Source organism: Bactrocera neohumeralis, chromosome 4, assembly GCF_024586455.1.
Source record: "Bactrocera neohumeralis isolate Rockhampton chromosome 4, APGP_CSIRO_Bneo_wtdbg2-racon-allhic-juicebox.fasta_v2, whole genome shotgun sequence".
Lineage (NCBI taxonomy): Eukaryota > Metazoa > Arthropoda > Insecta > Diptera > Tephritidae > Bactrocera > Bactrocera neohumeralis.
The window spans coordinates 62927140-62947480 of record NC_065921.1 but is presented as its reverse complement, the minus strand read 5'-3'; the positions used below and the strand labels follow the sequence as shown (position 1 = coordinate 62947480).

Genomic DNA, 20341 nt, shown 5'->3' with positions numbered 1-20341 from the left:
GCAAATACATAAAGATTTTAATTCGCAAATATATTTGCATTTCCAAAATTTGTCATTTCTACACCTATTAATGCCCACATTGAATTGCCTGTCAACCATTGCGGGCATGAATGACATCCACAAAAACAATATACAACCAAGTTTGTGGATGTACGCGCGCGGTACCGCTTGTTCTTTTTGTGAGTTTCGCAGATTTATAAAAAGATTATTTTCAGTGCAAATATCTACATTAATGTGACAATTTAAAGTGTTTAAAGTATTGCAAATTTTTACTGAATATTGAACAAAAAGAGTACAGTGCAGAAGAACTAAATATTATATATACATAAGAACACGTTAACGGCGAGTTTTTATAAGATTTCCTTTAGCGTAATATAAATGCAGGCAGCAATGGCGTAAGGGTGAATGCAAAAAAAGAATAAACATTTTGCTGACAAATATATATTTAAAAATGGACGAAATTGAATACCTGGAAGAGTACGAAGATTTAATTCTACCAAGTAAGTATAAATTGCTCTAAACTCATGATAATTGTTTTTTACAATGCCTATAATTTATACTTTTCTACTAATAATTCGATATTCATGTCTTAAGCAATGAGTACTCAAACTGCAACTACTAAAGGTCGTAACAGGACTAATCTTGTTACTATGCCAGATGATGAGGACTCTTCTTCTATAGATCAAGATATTTTCGACAGTTTATTCGATGATAACTCGGACGACGAGTCCGTAATGCATAAAAAAGGTAAGTTTGTGGTGCGTCAACTTGTGCTGTGTGTTTTATTCAAAATATTTTTCATAAGGGCCTGCAAAACTGAGCCAGCGTAGTGAACACAGTTCACGATATTCTCGCGTTTCCATGGACTCGCTCGATATGCTTGTAAAAGAATTAGGTATAAAAATGTAAAATAGTTTTGCAAGTTTAAATACATATAAGCTTATATATAATTTAGGTGAGCCATTCAATCCAAATGCAGATGGTTCGAAATCAACTAATAAACCCCAACCTAAACAAAGCAATGTTAAGGTTACTCAACCCAACAAAACAGTACAAAAATGTGAGGTTCAGATTTAAATCATATTATTTTGTTGGGAATTTAATTTGGATTATATATTTTATAGCTACAACCACAACTACAATGGCAAAAGGTACCAACTCACCAACGCCTGTATCTAGTGTTAGCATGAAAACAAACAAAACAGAAGCAGCTAAAACAACTGTGGAACGCAATAACAAAACTAAATCCGTGGCTACGGTAAGACCAACGGTGCAACAGAATCTGGGCCAAGCATCAGCATCAACAAAGTTAATAAATTCAAATGATGTAAGTTATAGTATGGGTGTTTCATTTGACAAATCAAATTTATTTGATTTATTTATTTTGCAGAACGTGTTGCCAACAACACGCATATTACAAAGCAATAGAAGTGGTGGTATACAAAATGCGAAAATAACTAGTGATTCAGGTAAGGTAGCCTCGCCCACTCCGTCAACATCGCGTAAACAAATTTCAGCTGCTACTTCAACAACCGGCAGTAACAGTAATTCGCTTAACAGTAGCAAGCATAACACGCCAATGACAGGGTCTAAGCGAATTGTTGAACGTTCGCAGACAACCATTATAAAACCTGAGAAACCACAGATTAAAGATCCCGCAGAAGATCCTTTAAGTAAGCATAGTAGTATACATATATTTGTTACTAAATGTTTGTATATATAAAAAATAGTTGTATATTTTTTAAACAAATTTTTAAACATGTATTTTTAATATGCAATTATATTACGTCAATTTGTTAGGTTTGGAAAATATTGAAAATGAATCGGAAAGCGATACTGATTCGTTTATATACTCCGATGTATCTGCTGATACATTCGTTACGTTGAGTGATGTGGACTATGATGAACGGCATATTATTGAATTGTCCAACGACTCCAACTATGAACGTGCTAATCTAGGTAAGTATATATTTCATAACTTATTGAGTAAGATAAGGTGGAAGTAAAAATGAAAAAAACCTACAGACAAAATACGTGGGTCAACGCCTTCCCCCACGGTTTCTGATGATTATAAAAGTGATAAGGAGGATACACCGACAAAAATGACGTCGAAATTTGAGGAAAATTCTAAGGAGGGCTCTGTATTGGAAAAAAATGCAAATGTTACGTCGAAATTTCGAGTACGACAGTATGTTGACGCCGAGGTAACAACAAGTCGTCAACGAAAACAAGAAACGCCTAATATTTCGAATGATAAATTGTCGAATGCGGAAATAAATTCAACATCAAAGGATACGCTATTGGAGCGTATAGATACTGTGCTATCCGTAGCAAATGATAAAGCAGAGGGGCTTAAATTTAATACGAAACATATTGATAAAGTCGAACCTGAAGATGAAGTTGTAATTGATAGTAAAGATGAGGCCAAAGATAAAACGGATAATATGCCAGAAAGTGCAATTGCTTGTGATAGTCACGTGGATGGCATGCCAATTGTGAAGCCAGGAGTAATTCAAGGTGATCATCTTAAAACACTGAAATTAGAATTACTAACCAATGCATTATCTTCCGCAGAGCCATCCACAACTGAAACAATGGAAATCGATATGGGAGAAATTGTGGAGGAAGACGTTGAAAAAGAAAAAAGTAATTTGGAGAATAAAATTAAGGAAAATACTATTGAAGAATGTAAAGAAATGCCAGATTATGATAGAAGTACTAATGACGCAATAAGTGTTACAGCAAATGAAAAAGCTGATGATGTTGTAATGCAGAACTTGCCAACTACTGAAAATATTGATGAATCTGTCCACCAACTAGAAGTCATAAGTGAACAGGTTGTCGAAACAATGGAGAACGTTGAGACAAACGAAAACTTAAATACAAAACAAAGTGACACAGAGTGCACTGCAAATGTGTGCAACGAAAGAGAAGTGAGCGAAAGAAATGCTAATAAACTGCAAGAAGCGGCAGTTGCAGTAGAAAGTGCAACTAATAAAACTCCAAATATTTGTAATGAAGATGGAGTGAGAAATGTAGTGGCAAATGTAGCTCCTAAAAAGCTGGCAGATGAAAGCAAGAGCGAGAGTGCGATAAAAACAGATGGCAAAAATGTTAAAAGCCAAGGTGACGAAAACGAAATAGAAAAGGATGATACCAAAGCGCTTGCCGAAAAAGACATCGATGAAGAAAATTTCGAGTTGAACACGGGAGAGGAAACAAATGCAGAGTTGCAATTGGAGAAGCACGAAGAACAAAATGAAATAATAGCTGCATATGCTACGAAACAAACTGAGGAGACTGAAAAAAGCAAAAAGGGTGAAATTAAAAATGAAAGCTCGTCAGAAAATTCAAAACCACAAAAGGAGAATGAGGAAGACTGTGCGACCAGGTCGAAAAATGCCAAAGCAGCGCAAGAAACTGTTAAGAAAATGCGTGGAACGGATAAACAACGCGTGAGCCTAAGGCGTTCACAGACACCCGTGAGTGCCAAATTTACGGAAAGTAAATCACAGATTCTTACCAAGAAACCAACCGAGAAAGAATCAAAGTCTACCAATGACACGAAGGGAACTGCATCAAAAGCTAGTGATGAAGCAAATGTAGAAAAAGTTGTGGATGATGTGTATATAACGGACGCAAAGAAAAATGCAACGCTTGTATCTAAAGATGGGAAATCGAATGAAGATATCGACAGTGTCAATATGAAAGAAGTGGGAAAAACGTCACAATCCAGCAGGAACAAAAGTAATACACAAAAAACGGATAACAAAATTGATGATAACAGCAAGAGTATGAGTAAATCCAATATAGAGACGGATAAGACAAGTTCTGAAATTCAATACAGGAAGCCTAGATACGAAAAAAAGGAAGAGGTTTTACGAGCAGTTTCGAATAGTGAACGCAGCGAAAGATCTCAAACGCCTCGTGGTAGAAAAATTGAAAAAACTCCAAGCGAAGTAGCGGAACCACAATCTGTAGGTGGAAAGCAAGAAGTAGGTGAGAGTGAACATAGCAGCACAGTAAAAGATGTAGATGAAAAGAAACTCATAAAAGAAGCTACAGCAGAGACACAACCTAAACCCGAAGATATGATGTGCTTAGAAAAGTGCAAAACGCCTGAATTGACACCAAGACACGATAAAAGAGTGCGTGGACTAGTGGGTCTCCTTGAAGAAGACCGATTTATCAAAAGTTCTTAATGAAAAACTTTTACGGAAAATAAACACCCAAGCAAAAGGTGAAAGGCACACTGATTTAAAGGAGAGTGAGACAGCAGCCGACGTAAACATGGAAAAAGCCAAAATAGACTCGAAAGAGCAAGAAATGCCAACGGTTACAACAAAAAGTAGATCGAAGGAGCCTATGCCTTCAGATGTAAAGAAAAAAGATTCTTCCGTTGAAAAATCAGCAGAAGAAAGAAACAAAGATTTAAAAGTAGAAAATACTACAGAGAAAGCGAAAGAAGATATTAAATACGATAATCTTAAAGATAAAGCTGATATATCTAGGAGAGATGAAAAATCGGGCGATAACTCAAAGAGGTATTCTAAATATGAAACACCTAGAAGTAAAAGCAGGCGAGATCGAAGTACTGATAAATCTGTAGAAAAAGTAAGTGAGCATTCGAAATTCATGAAAGTTGAGGATAAAGCAGAACATTCATCGAAAGAAATCTGTAATAAAGCAAATAAGGATTCAAGATTAGAAAAAATTGCAGATGATACAAAAAGATATTCAAAGGGTGAAAAAATTCCAGAAAGGTCAAAGAGAGAATCGAAATATGAGAGGTTTACGGAGAGAGCAAAGAAAGAATCAAAGGAAGAAAATCCTGCAGAAAAATTAAAGACTGATTCTAAAGATTCTACAGATAGAACAAAGAAAACTTCGAAAGAGGGAAAGTCGATGAGTGATCGCAAATGTGAAACAGAAATGAAGGAATCAAAAGAGAAACCTGAGTATAAAATGAGGGGAGACTCAAAAGAAGAAAGATCAAAGAGTTCTTCCAAAAGGTCTACAGAGAGAGCTAAGGAGGGTTTAAACGAAGGAAAATCTGCTGAAAAAACAAAGACTGATTCAAGAGAGTCTAAGGAGATACCAAAGAAGGCTCCAAAAGAAGAGAAATTTTATGAAAAATCTAAAAGAGACTCAACAGAAACATTTGATGACAAATGTAAAAGAGACTCGACAGACGAAAAAAGTGTCGAAAAAATTAAGGGTGAATCAAAAGACTCTACACATAGGACAAACAAAGGTTCAAATGAGGCAAAATCGACGCGCCTTTCAAGATATGATAAATCTATAGAACGCTCAAAGAAGGATTCAAAAGACGAAAAATCTGAGATAAATGTAAATAAAGTATCAAATCAGAAAAGACCATCTGCAGAAGCTAAGATTGAATCAAAACATGAAAAGACCGCTGATAGATCCAGGAAAGATTCAAAGGAGGAAAAAGTAAGAGGTTATTCTATAGAGCGCTCAAAGAAGGACGAAAAATCTGAGATATATGCAACTAAAGTTTCAAATGAGAAAAAAACCTCAGAAGAAGCTAAGAATGAATCAAATCATGAAATGTTCGCCGATAGATCCAGGAGAGTTTCAAAGGAGGAAAAAGCAAGGGGTGTTTCGAAAGAGGAAAAAACTTCAACGTCAACAAGAGTTGATTATAAAGAGACAAAAAATTCGGAGCAATCAAAGAGTGATTCAAAAAAATCTACAGACAAAGAAGAGAAAGACTCAAAAAGTAAGGAATCTGAAACAAAGGCAACAATTATTTCGAAGGAAGATAAACTTACAGATAAAACAATTGAAGATTTAGAAGAAACCCAAGAGGTAAAAGCAAAGTCAGAAGATGACAAAATTACCGATTATCGGCAGTTAAAATGGAAAACTGAGAAATATATACGGAAAACGAAATCTACTAAAGATACTAAGAAAGTGTCAGAGAGTGAACTGAACGTTGAAAAGGAATCTAAAATTGGGACTTGGGAAGCAAAGGAATCTAACGCACCAACTGTAATGGAAACCGAAACAGGCGATAAGAAAACTGTAGGGCAGAATTCGGCACTCTCTGAAGAGTTGAACATGGAATCAAATGCAGACTCTACCGAAACTGAAACTACTCAAAATTGCGAAGAAGAAAGCGAAAGCAAGTTAATAGCATCCACTATTGAGAGTCGAAGAGAAGATATAGAAGTGATAGAAGAAAAGGGAGGTGCGAACGATAATGAAAATACTAGTCAAGTAGAGCAGAACGATAATAAAGGTCACACAATGAGTGCAAACGTCGATAAAACCCAAAACGAGCGCTGCGAATCTCAAAAAACCAACGAAAGCAAGCATGAATATCAAGTTAATAAAGAAACAACGGAACCTACTCTTAGTACAAAGAAAGCTGAAAAGGAAACAGCTATTAGCGGAAGCACTGAGAAAGCTGAAGAAATAACGGCTGCTATTGAAAACACTGATAAATCTAAGAAATATGGAGTTGTTCCAAATAGCGCTAGCGAAAAATATGTTTCGAGAAGAGGAAAATTCTATAAAACACGAGAGAAAAAAGCGGAGATTAAAAACGAAGAAGAGTCTGCTGAAAAAGAGGGACCGGAAGCTATAGCTGAGACCAAAAAGGAAGAAGAGTCTGCCGAAAAGGGACCGGAAGCTAAAACAGTTGCAGAAAATTCAGAAGGTACACTTGAAAAGAAAGTTGAAAAAGAAAAGGAACATAAATGTTCACAAAAGCAAGAAGAGAACAACACGGAAATTGTAGAAAGCAATGATGTAGGTAAAGTGGAAACTACAACTGTTGCCGAAAGCGTCCAAAAGGTCTTGCAAGCAACAAAAGTTGACGAAAATGCCACGAAAAAACGAGCTAAATCCCGAAGAGTTGCTGAAAACACGCAGAAACAAGAGATTACGAATGTGGAAGTTGAAGTAGAGGAAGAAATAACACAAAATGAACGAAAGAAAACTGACACTACAATAGAGAATAAAAATGTAGCTGAATCCACAGATGGGAAAGCAGCAACAAAAGTTGTGGGTAGTACCGATAAATTAGAAAATCCAAATGATACGCAAACGGTCGACGAAATTGCAAACGAGAATTTAAATAAAGAAGTCGTAGTAGAAGATGCACCGGTGAATGCCGACGAAATTGAACACGACCAAGCTAAAGCTGGAACATTAAAAGAAACCGTAAACACCACGTTAGATGTGAATGCAAAAACTCAAACAGCAGATGAAAATGCAAATAAGAATGTCGATGCTGAATCTGTTAACACGACTGTAAAAAATGATTCAAGTCAAACTCATGGAGACGAGGGCGACACAGAAAATACAGATCAATCAAGTAAGCAAGAGTTTTCTACGCAACAAACACCAACAACGAAGGAGAAAGGTGCTGTGGAAAGTGAGAAGGAACCAGCAACTGGAAGTGGCGGCAGCAGAACCACGAAACATAATCGTATACGCAATAATGCAGATATAAAAATAATTTCTCAATCGCCACAACTGCAGTCGGCTGACGAGGACGAACATGAGGGCGCGACACGTCGTTCAATGCGCACGCGCGCTGCCGATCATTCGCCTAGCATTAAAAACGGTTAATAATAATAATCATACTAATGTAGAAAATAATTTTTTAACGAATTTTTCTGTCTATTTTTTTCCTTATAGAAACTCACAAAAAAGGCGCTAAAGCTGCAAATCAAACGCCAATTTCGGCAAACGCTACACAAAAACTGCAAAAAGAGCAACCGAATAGCAGTCGAAATGTTACAGCGACGCCAACAACGAATTTGACACGCAAGCGCATGCGTGATCTCACGCCAAACACATTAGACGAAAATAACGGTAAGTAATATAAAAGCTATTTGATGTTGTATAACTTTTTCACTATTTTTTGTCTTCGATTTTTCATTAGAACAAGAAAAGTCGCTGAGCAAAAAATTAAAATGGGAGTCGGTACGAAAATCGTGTAAGTACTCAATTTAATCTATAAATTGTTATTTGTTAATTTTTTTTGTATTTTATTTATTTAATTATTTTGTTTTTTATTTAATTTTATTTAAAAGTATTTTATTTATTATTAATATTAAATTTTATGTTTTTATTTTATTATTTATTAAAATTTTTATAAGTTTTTTTTTGTTTTTTTTTTTTAATTTTTTTTTTTTAATTTTTTATTAATTTTTTGTTTATTTTTTATAAATTATTTTTTGTTTTATGACTCTATATTAATTCTTAATACACACAACAGCACGCATACACCACGATGACGTCGACACCAGCGAAGGTGAACCTGATGCCGCTGCGCTTGCCCAACGAGGCATTAAATCCTTTAGCGCAAAGGAAAGTCCAGCAAACATGAGCGCACAAGAGAAGCAAGGCAAATCAACGAAAAGTAGCAAGAGTACACACGAGAGTGCAACCAATGTGGCAACAAAGTATAGCACTGCCTCCGAAGTTAAGCAATCGTTAACCGCCGATAATTTAAAAACTTCTAAAACGCGCGAAAAATCAATCAACACCAGTCATAGCGCTAATAAAACTCACACACCAGAGGTGAAACGTAAGCAGGAACATGAAAAGTTACCAACCACAACAACATCGACCGAGCCGGGTAAGAAACGTAGAGCTGAGCTGGAAAATGCACAACAGTCAACCAAGAAGTTAGCACGTGCAAATGATGAGTCCACACAACAACAAAAGAACACAACGTCTAAAAGCACAGTTAAACAAGCAGCCTCCACCTCGACTGGCACGCCAACGGCTGTAACACGTATCGATACAAAAGCTGATCATGCGCACGGATCAATGGCAACAGAAGACACTGATCCATTGCAATTGCCGGTGAAACGCTTTAAACGATTGCAAGCCATCGATGGTTATGATACATTAAATATAAGCGAGGAGCGCAAAGAAATTAAAGCAGAAGAGTTGGACAACAAAAATGTAACATCAAAACGTAAATCATTGCGGGCTGCAGGGCCAACTGATAGCACCAAAACGGCTGAAACAGCACATAAGTCAACACCAAAACAACAAATTCAACAACAACAGCAACAAAAAAATCAACAGCTGCTGCAACAACAGAAGCAGCATCCGCCTCAGCAACAAAATAAACAACAACAGCAGCAACAAAGAGCTGTGCCAGCGAAGCAAGTAGAAGCCACAACTACTGTGTCGCTTAAGGACAGGAAGATTGTTGTACCCAACCGGACCGGCGAAGATGCAATGAGTACCGATAAAGGCAGTTCAAGCAAATCACCCACAAAATCACCTGGTTCTAAGGTAATCACTTTCAAAGAGTGGTTAGAGCAACAGAAGAAAAGTACCTCTGAAGACGGTGGTGAAGAAATGCTCTTTGAGCCCGATGAAAGTGCCATACGTATGGATAATATTGCGACCGCCACAACGACGGAGCCGAACCGCGGCAATCTAAGCGCCAGCGAAGTAAGCACTGTTGCCGAGCAGAAACCAAATGAGACAGCAGTGGTGCAAACCGCAGTCGCTGAGGTGAACGCGAATAAAAGTTCATCGAAGAAAATGAATGTACGTGATGCCAATAAAAGAAAGAGGCAGACAGAGGCGGAGTCAAACGCAACGAAGGAAGCTGTTGCAAATGAATTGCCCAAACATACGCCACCCGCTGCAAAGCATGGCCGCATTGAAAAAGTGTTCACACCAGCAGCTGCACAGTTTAAACGGCCATCATTGCCGCAAAGAGTGTCACGTCTGACACCATCGCGTTTCAACAACCGTCCATCAACACAGGTCGATGGTCGCGCAGGCGTACACGGCACACAACAACATCCAAGAGTAAGCTATGCGTGTAGTATACTCAAATTTATGATTTTATTAAAAAAAAACCTATTTTACAGAAATTAACGGTACAGCAGCTCGACACTAAAGTGAAATTGCGTAAATTGCGTGTTCGCATTAATCGTTCCACCGTTGCAGCATATTTCAAAAATTTTAATTTAAAGGTTAAAGAGCAAGGTAAGGCTTTCTCATTACTTTACCATTATTTGTGCAAAATTAAATAATTTCATATTTATTTTTTCTATAATTTTATCTAGTTGTTGAGAATCCGGCTATCTCATCTTCGCATTCAGTGACTGACATTAGAGTATCAGAAAGCGAAGCCAAACCTACAGAGCCTTCGCAAAAACGTAGCCCCCAAAAGGATCCACTTGCTCCAGCTAAGAAACGCATAGTCAGCCAGCCTACAACAGCAACAACCCCGTTACAGTTGCCTACACTAACGGCGCGCCCAAACGTTATTTCTGCGGCAGAGGGTAACGATGCGTTGAAATCTTCACCGGCAGCTATGCCAGCATTAACGAAAGTGCCGCCCGGCGTGGACCAAACATCTCCAACAAAATGTAAGTGAATTAAGAAACAACAAGAAAAAAGCGTTAAATTCGGTTGCAACAAATCTAGAACATTCTTCGCAGATAAAAAAGTTTCTATACAAGAAATCGAGTTGGTTCGGTCGGTTTGTATGCCAGTATGGTCCGAGCTGAACACATTCTTCGGATAATATTTCATTATCTTGGATAATAATCTGTGCTAAATTTCATGACAATATCTTGTGAAATAATAATGTTTTCCATACAATGAGTTGATTGCGATGTGTAGCAGTTGTATGGCTATATGCTATAGTGTTCCGATAACCACAGTTTTGATAAATGAGCAGTTTCTAGGTGAGAAAAGAACACGTTCCAAATTTCGATACCTCAAAAACTGCTAGTCCCTCAGTTTTGGGTATATACAGCGAGACATACATATGTAGTTAAATCGAATCAGCTCATCACGCTTATCATAATATTAATGTTTTCAGTTTCCGAATCACCGAGTAGATGTTTGAGACTCAAGCTGATAATTGGGTAACTTAAAGAGCTGGAGTTGTTGTTGTTTTAACGGATTATCAGTCCTCGTTAGGATGGTAAGGGTTATCTGTGTTGTTATCGACGTCATCTAACGGGAGGCCCAGGAAACGACGGGGTTGGACCAAAGGGAAAAGGGTGTTAGATGAGTGGGTTTGGTAGGGCATGCAAAGAGGTGGTCAGTGTCATGCGGAGACTCGTTGCATGCAGGACATACATTGGGTATGTCTGGGTCAATTCTGGATAGGTAGGAGTTTAACCTGCTACAATATCCAGAACGAAGCTGCGCTAAGATCACTCGCGTTTCTCGCGGCAACTCGAGCTCTTCGTCTGCGATGGGTGGTGGTTTGACTCCAAGAACCCCATTCACGGGAACGGAGTCGGTGAAGGTGTTAATGGATCCACTGTGAATGGCGGTCAGTACCTCCCGAAAGTCAGTTGCGTCCGAAGTCCGGTCGGCGTACTGTACGACGTCGTCGACGTAGTCAAGGAAGGACCTTTTGATGCTCCTAGGAGGCGGTTCCGCTCAAAGCAGATGGCTGCAAGGATGATTTCTACGAAAACATCCCAGCAGGAACTGCTTGGAGAGGAGTTCATTATGCTCCTTAACCGGGAGCATAAGCGTCTCTCTGTGTAGGTGTTCGATAGGAGACATCAAAAGGCATCCCGTCGTGGTCCGGAGTGTAGTATTCTGGCAGGTCTGGAGTTTCCTCATCTGCGTACCACTGCATCCAGGCGACCATATAGGTGTTGCGTAGTTGAAGACTGGCCGGCCGATTGCCTTGTATGTTGCCAACAACGTTTCTTTGTCTTTTTCCCATGTGCTGCCGGCTAGCGACTTGAGGATTTTGTTGCGGCTCTGTACTTTGGCAATAATCGTGATCGTATGGGGAGTGAAGGAGCATAGACTATCGAAAGTTACACCTAAAATCTTAGGATTATTTACAGTCGGAATTTTCACGCCATCGACTTCAATATTAAGCTCAAGTCTATACTCCTTCGTCCAGTTCGTAAAAATGGTCGCTGTGGATTTGCCGGGGGAAAGTGTGAGGTTCCGTGCAGTGAGGAAATGAGAAAGGTCGGAGAGGTAGTTGTTTACCTTCGAACACATGCCATCAATTCCATTGCCCGACGTCAATATCGTACAATCATCTGCGTACGAAGTTATGGAAACCCCCTCTGGTGGCTGCGGGAGTTTCGAGATGTAAAAATTAAACAGTAGCGGGGAGAGGACACCACCCTGCGGAACCCCCTGTTTACTTCTTCTCAGTTTGGATGTTTCACCTCGAAATAGAACGCATGATTGACGACCGTTCAGGTAGTTCATGGTCCACCTCTTTAACCCTGGAGGAAGCGTGGTTTTTTCAATGTCCTGCAATAGCGTTGTGTGGTTGACTATGTCAAAAGCTTTTGACAAGTCCAACGCTACGAGGATCATTCTCTCGCAGGGTGGCTTCTGGTTGAGGCCATGAACTATCTGAGCGTTTATGACGCTAAGTGCTGTGGTGGTGCTGTGCACTTTTCGGAATCCATGCTGGTGGCTGGCTAGGCTCAGGTGGTGAGTGAAGGTCGGGAGTAGCAAGGCCTCAAGTGTCTTCACTACTGGGGAGAGGAGAGTTATCGGTCGATAAGATTCCCCTTTGTTGGCGGGTTTCCCAGGTTTCAGTAGTGGGACCACTCTTCCGACTTTCCACACATCGGGTATTTGAAGAGTGGTCAGCGACAGATTGAGGACCTTGGTGAGGTAGCCTACTCCCGTCGAGCCTAGATGCTTTAGCATTAGCATGTTGATTCCATCAGGACCAATGGATTTGGAAGATTTTGCTTTGTTGATGACACTCTGAACCTCCTCATCGCTGAAAGTAAGTGGCGCGCAGTCGTTTGGCATTTTGCGCAGCCGTCGGTTAACACATCTCTTGGCTTTGTCTACCGAAGGGTGCAGTGTAAACTGCCGGCTAAAGTAGCTCGCGCACTTCTTCGGGTCCGAAGAGGCATGACCATTGAATTGAACCTCAACTCGGTCGTCGTGTCTCTTCGGGTTAGACAAAGCTTTGACACTAGCCCAAAGCTTACTCACACCGGTAGAGAAGTTGCAGGACTTCAGGTGCTCTATCCATTTCGTCCGCTTATGTTGATTTACCATACGCCGAATCTCCAAATTGAGATCCCTTATTCGGGGATCCCCGGGATCGGCATGGCGTAAGGTGTCGCGCTCATTAGCTAAAACGGCTGCTTCTACTGGGAAGTCGGGGCGGATTTCCGCTATTCTTCCAGCCGGGTTGAAGCGAGCGGTAGCTGCTGCGAGCACCTTGCGGAATCGACGTTCGCCAACGCATACGTCCGTAGGAATGGGTAGAGCGTTAAAGGTGCTCTCAGTAAACTCTGTGAAGCCGGCCCAGTTAGCTTTATTAAAGTTAATGAAGGTACGGTTGTCCACAGAATCGAAATCGGGAGGTTTCTCGATCGAGATAATCATGGGTAGGTGGTCTGATGCGAGAGTTAGCATAGGTCGCCAGGTTATGCTATTTATCAGACCACCGCTAGCAATGGTAATATCGGGCGAGCTATTACAGGTGCCCATTACTCTGGTGGGGGCTTCGTCATTCATTGTGCAGAATATCGAATCGTCAATCTGTTCCGCCAGCTCCATCCCCTGTTAAAGAGCTCGAGTCGTTTTGTACTGTAATTTCCGTCAATGCAAATTGCTCGTACAAAGATATGCGTTAGTAGCAACAATATCAAAGTAACAGTACATTTTACCACTCCTATTTCTTCTTCCATTAGCTTAACCTAAATATATAGATAGATAGTATTATGAGGTAATGCACCGCGACCTAGGGTCTATGCCCTCTCCTATATCACATGTCTTCCCAGAGTCCCAGCAGCCTGAATAGTTAGTTCCAGGAGTTTGCTGGGCGCTACTGAGGTGATGTGATCCCTGCTGATATACATGGAATCCAGGGCCTTAAGCCTTTTTCCACAGATTGCTGTGCAATCCAGGATTAGGTGTGCTAGTGTTTCCTGTTCCAGGTCGCAGAACCGGCAGTTAGCACAGGAGACTATGCCCATGTTGGACAAGCGTTTCCTGAGCCTGCAGTGCCCTGTGTAGATCGCGACGAGGAGACGGAATTTGTGGGAGGTGAATAAGTTCCTTGAACCTGGAGAGATTGTACCCTCCTAGGAGCATCTTGGCGTGGCGCATACTTGATGCCTGTTGCCAACGCCGTTCTCTCTCCACTCTCTCCTCCGTGCGGAGTAGCTCCTTAAAAGTGTGGGATCCTACCGCTATGTATGGTTCTGGTCCCATCACCTTGGACGCTGCCGCGGCGCGGGCCAGTTCGTCGGCCTTCTCGTTTCCTTCTATTCCCTTGTGCCCTGGCACCTAAATTAGCTGCACCCGGTTGCACAAGGACAGGCGGTTTAGCCTTTCTATGCATTCCTCGACTATCATTAAGAATACCTAAACGCTGGTTGCGATAGTTGCGGCTGAGGTTGACTTCAGCGCACTGACATATGGCAAAAACTTCAACCTGGAAGATACTTGGGAAGCATCCCATTGGTATGGACAGTTTAGTAGTAGTTTAGTGCCCCAATACCGTCCGGTGTTTTTGAGCCATCGGTGTACCACTGAATGGTACTGTCTTCCAGCAGTCTTTCCAGCGTGGAATCGCTCCACTCCGTCTTGCTGCCTAGAGTAACTTTGAAATTCTTTTTGAGGTTTATTTTCTTCGTGGTGCCGTCCTTTGGGAGGAGGACTAGCGGTGTGCTTTCCGCTAGGACGTCCATCTGTCTGGAGGACATTATCTTCCCACTTCCGCAGCCTTCTGCTGACATTAGCAGCATGGTGTGGTTTGCTGCTTGTTTTATCACCTGATGCAGCGGTGTGAGCTCCAGTATGACTTCCAGTGCCACCGTGGGGCATGTGCGCATTGCCCCCGAAGCACAGACACAGGCAAGTCGTTGCAGCTTCGACAGTCTCCGGATCACCGAAGACTGAGCTGCTTTTGTGGCCCAAGCAACACCCCATAGGTGACAATAGGCCTTACTATCATGGTATATAGCCATCTGATGATACTTGGCTTGCATCCCCATGATCTGCCGACCAGGCGTCTGCATACCATAAGTGCTCTAGTTGCTTTGGACAGTGTTAAGTCCAAATGCCTACTCCACCGTAATGATGAGTCTAAAGTGAGGCCAAGGAATTTGACCTCCTTCGACATTTCCACCTGTGTGCCTCTTATTGTTAGGGACCTCAGGCCCGGAAGAGATCTTCGCTTAGTGAATGGGATCACGGTAGTTTTTGCTGGGTTTAAGCCCCTTTGGACAATGTCACAGAGATTGCTCTCAAATCTGCCTGTCGCCATTATGACAATGTCGTCCGTGTACCCTTGACAGCGGATTCCATTGCTGGTGAGCAACTCGAGGAGTTCATCCACTACCAAATTCCATAGCAGAGGGGATAGTACTGCACCCTGTGGGCAGCCCCTTGTGGTGCCAATACGAATATATGATAAACAAATCAAGTTTGGCAATTCGATTACTAAATTAAATAAACTGAAATACCTATAAAACTCAACTATGTTTTTGTATATTCCCTAATCTAGCTCAAGAAAACACAGATGCTTCCCAAACTGAAGCAGCAGATCAGCAATTTGGCAGCACAGAAGAGCTATCTCTGTTAACTCCAATGAAATGTGTCACAGTACCACATTCGACGCACAACAGTTCACGTTCACAGCAGCAACAACAACAACAGCAACAAATTACTTCAACAGCCGCAGAAGTTATGCGTGAGAAACGCTCAAGCACGACAAGCAGTTCTGACGCCAGCGTCATACAACGATCGCAATCGACTGGCAAGCAAACCAACAGCAGCAGCAGCTCCACAATCACCGCCGCTAGTACCGCAAGTATAGCTAACGATACACAGTTACCATTCACACCGGTAGTGCCTAAAGAAGAGGTAGTGGATGGCCACACAACGCCCGCACAACAAGCAGCTGCTGGTATTACGTCGGGCACAAGCTCAGACAACGCGGCAACCACGAATTCCTTGGCTTCGCGTACACTGGCTATAGCAGCCGCTACCAATTCGGCACTCAATCAAACGCCTACAAATGATCCAAGTGGTTATTATGGACTGACGCCGACACAGTTGGATTCAAATGGTACGCGTCTGTATTCCTTCTTGCATCCAGCTAAGTATAATCGTAATCACGGCTGCGTATTGCTCGACTACTGCTGTCCAAATCTAGACGGCCCAATGCCTGCTATTGATCCGACACGTATACACGCGCAAGTGCAGGCCGGCGTACGCGAACTGCCCGCTTACATAGTGATGTCAACGAAACTTATAACACGCGCCGATTTGGAGGCCAACAAGAATGTTATACCGGCCTCCATCCGGCAAAAGGTGGAAAAAATCACTGCTGATGCTACGAATACGTCTGTGCCGACGATTGCAAGTTGTGCACCGAATACAGCTGTAGCAAACGTAACACCGGTGGCACCACCTGTGCCCGTCAGCAATCCCACAACATCAACAACTGCACTGACGCCTACCATAACGGCATTGCAAAAACATTTGCCCTCAACCACGGTTATTACACCGAAATTGATGCCATCGACATCTACACCCACGATGGCCACACCAGCAAATGCAACATCTCAATTACCGACTGTATCGGATTATCAGCGTTCTTTGTTGCGCACCAGCATACGTCAGTTCGATGCACGTCTCAAAAAATACTATTATCGCATTGCAATGCTTTCGTTTTCCGAACGACAGACGATTATTGACAGCATGATCAACTCAACAACGCTGACACCCAAAGATGTCGACTGTGCTGTGCGTTTGATTGACGAGTATGCTGCACAAATCGGTATAGCGACAACTACCAGTACGACCAATGTAACTTCGCCAGCAATACAATCAGTATCAAAAGCTATAACAACACAAACTACCAACACTGTGGTGCGCACCACCACAATACAGCAACAGTCACAGAAATCGAATTTGCAAAGTTCTAAAACTCAAGTTGCCGTCCTAGATAAGGACAATAGTTTATTGGGTTATCAGCTAGCAGCTTCACCAATGCCGATGAACAAATCATCAATATCTACAAGGTCCAGTATAATGTCGACGTCGATAACAGGCAGCATGAACACATCGTTGCCAACTGTTTCGACTACGTCGAGCATTGTGTTACCCACACTGAAGGCTACACAGGCCTCACCAAGAATTTTTTACACCAAACCTCCAATGCAGACGTCTACACCAATTGCAACAACTACTAGTAACGTTAACACACCGCTTAACGATGGTAAAACCACATCGCTGAGAAGTACACCACGAATGGGGCGAGAGTTGACAATACGTCAGGTGAGAAAGTGAAATTTATCTTAACTTTTTTCCCACCCCGTATATATTTTTTTTTAATAAAAATTGATATTTCCACCTAAATGTAGGCTCCTTTTCGTTTTTTTTAAATATATTAATAGTATTTTCTCGCTTTGCTTTTTAATATTTTTTAACAATTTTTTTTTCATAAGTTTTTTTCTATACTTTTTTAAAATAATTTTTGTAATTATGTATATATTTTGTAATAACTTCTTGTTAACAATTTTTATATAACGTTCAAATCCAACAAAAACTGTTCAAGCCCCTAGGTACCGAATATTTGGACCCCAGTACCTATAGTTGATTTTTCTTCGAAAATATCGGTCAATGTCTGAGATACTATATATGTATGTATGTATGTATAATTGAAACTTAGGGATAGTACAACTCTGATAATGGAATGAATGTACGTCAAAAATGGGATGAATTGGACCTTGCTTCGATTCTTGTAAGTTGCAAGAGTATAAAATTTTCGGTTGCACCCGAACTTAGCCCTTCCTTACTTGTCTTTATATATATATATATATATATATATGTTAATAAGCTTTTTTTATTATCATATACATATATATTAAATGAAATATTATACCAATTTTTTTTGGGTTTGTAGATAAAATGGTTCGATAAACTTGGATCAAAAGTTGCAAAATAACTAGGCAAACTTTTTTTCTCATTCTCATTATAAAGTATATTTTTAATGCATTTATAAATTTCAGTACATATTTCATTTGAAGATCGACTTCAAATTTTCGGAGAATATTTTCGAATTCATTTGCATTCGACACATGTGCAAAAACAAAAATCAGAAGTGAATATAACCCCTTAACTGCATAACTAACTATGAGCGAATTAATATACTTACCGTTAATATACTTCTGAAAGATACAACCTTTTGTCAAAATTCAAGAGCCGTTAAATAACAACTTAAAAATCGCTACACGTTTTAAAATCAGTTTCACGTCAAAATTAAATTCTAAAATGATATAAGAGGACTGATCAAACAATACTAATTTTAAAATCATAGTTTATTCACCCAAGAGTAGTAGAATGTATTATAAAAACATCAAACAAAACTTTTACTTAAAAATTTTCCATTTATAAAAAATACAGATTCCACAAAAACTCAATTCAGTCCCGGTGTCATCCTCAACAGCAACAGGAACTCTACCAACGCGCCGTTTGCCAACATTGACACGTAATCCACATCTGTCAGCAGGCAGTTCGGCTGAAAAGAGCATATCCGAAACGATTACAACGCGTTCGGCTGTCACCATTTCAACTGCACCAAAGCGCATGACACGCGCCACCGCAGCTGCCAAAGTGGTTGTGATAACACAGAATACTGATGGCAATAGTGCGCCGCAAGATGAATGTATTCTGCCGGACGGGCATGAAAATACTGAAATTAAACGTGAGAAGGTCGATGATGATTTTGTTGGTGGTAATTAAATATAATACAATATATACATATATTTATCATTTTTTATAATAAAAATATAAAAAATATGATATAAAAGTAGTAATAACAATGGAAAAACAACAACTATTTATAAGATCAATACACTATGACAACTACTTATCCAATAGAATGTTGGAATGTTGTACGGGGAGTAGCGTAAAATTGTTTTGCTAGATTAAGTTTTACTATAATGACTTCAGTCCTTTATAAGTTTCTCTCAATTGCATAAATGTTTACGATTTTTTTCAAAATGGTGTTTAACATTTTTTCTCATTACTCTTCATTTAATTTGCAAACAAATACATATGTACTAAATATGTAAACATTATTTCATATTTTAATGTATGCAGCATTTTAGTAATAGCGGCTAAATTTCTCCCAATAAGGACTAAATCAAGCACCCATGTTCATCGAATTCTCCTACAACTATACTATACTGCAATGTATGACGTAACATTTTATTTACCAATAAATATATTTGTATGCATAGTAATTTACTGAAATTACTATTTTTCTATTCTTGTCACATCTATGTAAGTCAAGAAGTGTAAAAATATGCTATAAGAGTTATTAAATTTGAAAAGTATGAAACACAGCTATTCTATTATAATAAACGCATACGTACATATAAAATATTATTTTATGTGTAACCAAATTTAATAAAAAAAAAATGTATTTTTTTACTGCCACCGCATTTGCCAATATGTACGAGTATGAGCAAGTATGATGCTTTCATACTGCAACTCATACTTGCAGTATGAGCAACTTCATTGGGAGAAAGGACGAGTGAAAATTTTCAGTTCGGATATCTTAGAAACTTAAATATGAATTTTATACAACAAGCAACTTTAAGACTCTTATGCGCAACAACAGCATTTTTAAAACTGACGCCTGTACAGTTGCTGCCGAAGACTGTATGCCAGACGGTAATATTTTTCCCTATGTTGAGTTGGGGGTTAAAAAAATCCTATGGTGTAAAAAAATTTTTTATTTTGCTGTACCAAATGAAGAATAATGACAGTTGAAGTTCAAAACAAACGCAATTGCGTTGTTTGAATGTTTGCCTTGCTATTTAAATTATCAAATGTTTTCGTAAGATTAATTAAATGAAAACTAACTATTGACTTGCTAATAACACTATTAATGAAACTAGAAAAACTCATTAAATTGAAGCTTTGTTATAAATTAAGAATTTTAGGCAACATGTATGACGCTCCTTGCATTTGGTACCCATATGTGCACACTTAATTATGTATATCTTAATAAATAGATAGATAGTGTTATGAGGTAATGCACTGCGACCTGACGCTAAGTGCTGTGGTGGTGCTGTGCACTTTTCGGAATCCATGCTGGTGGCTGGCTAGGCTCAGGTGGTGAGTGAAGGTCGGGAGTAGCAAGGCCTCAAGTGTCTTCACTACTGGGGAGAGGAGAGTTATCGGTCGATAGGATTACCCTTCGTTGGCGGGTTTCCAAGGTTTCAGTAATGGGACCACTCTTCCGACTTTCCACACATCGGGTATTTGAAGAGTGGTCAGCGACAGATTGAGGACCTTGGTGAGGTTAACACATCTCTTGGCTTTGTCTACCGAAGAGTGC

At 40.0% G+C, this 20341-nt stretch overlaps 1 protein-coding gene across 1 annotated transcript; it reads left to right on the top strand.

Moving 5' to 3' along the window:
• The first annotated feature begins 152 nt into the window (after positions 1 to 152).
• Positions 153 to 19248, top strand: LOC126757470 (mucin-17). The gene is given in 17 exon segments (XM_050471404.1): positions 153 to 500; positions 595 to 747; positions 806 to 895; positions 956 to 1060; positions 1125 to 1327; positions 1391 to 1673; positions 1801 to 1959; positions 2026 to 2517; positions 2575 to 4163; positions 4165 to 7597; positions 7672 to 7848; positions 7919 to 7972; positions 8255 to 9816; positions 9879 to 9996; positions 10077 to 10382; positions 15491 to 17268; positions 18397 to 19248. Coding segments are annotated over 17 exon segments (10890 nt in total). The 5' UTR covers positions 153 to 451; the 3' UTR covers positions 18736 to 19248.
• The last annotated feature ends 1093 nt before the right edge of the window (positions 19249 to 20341 follow it).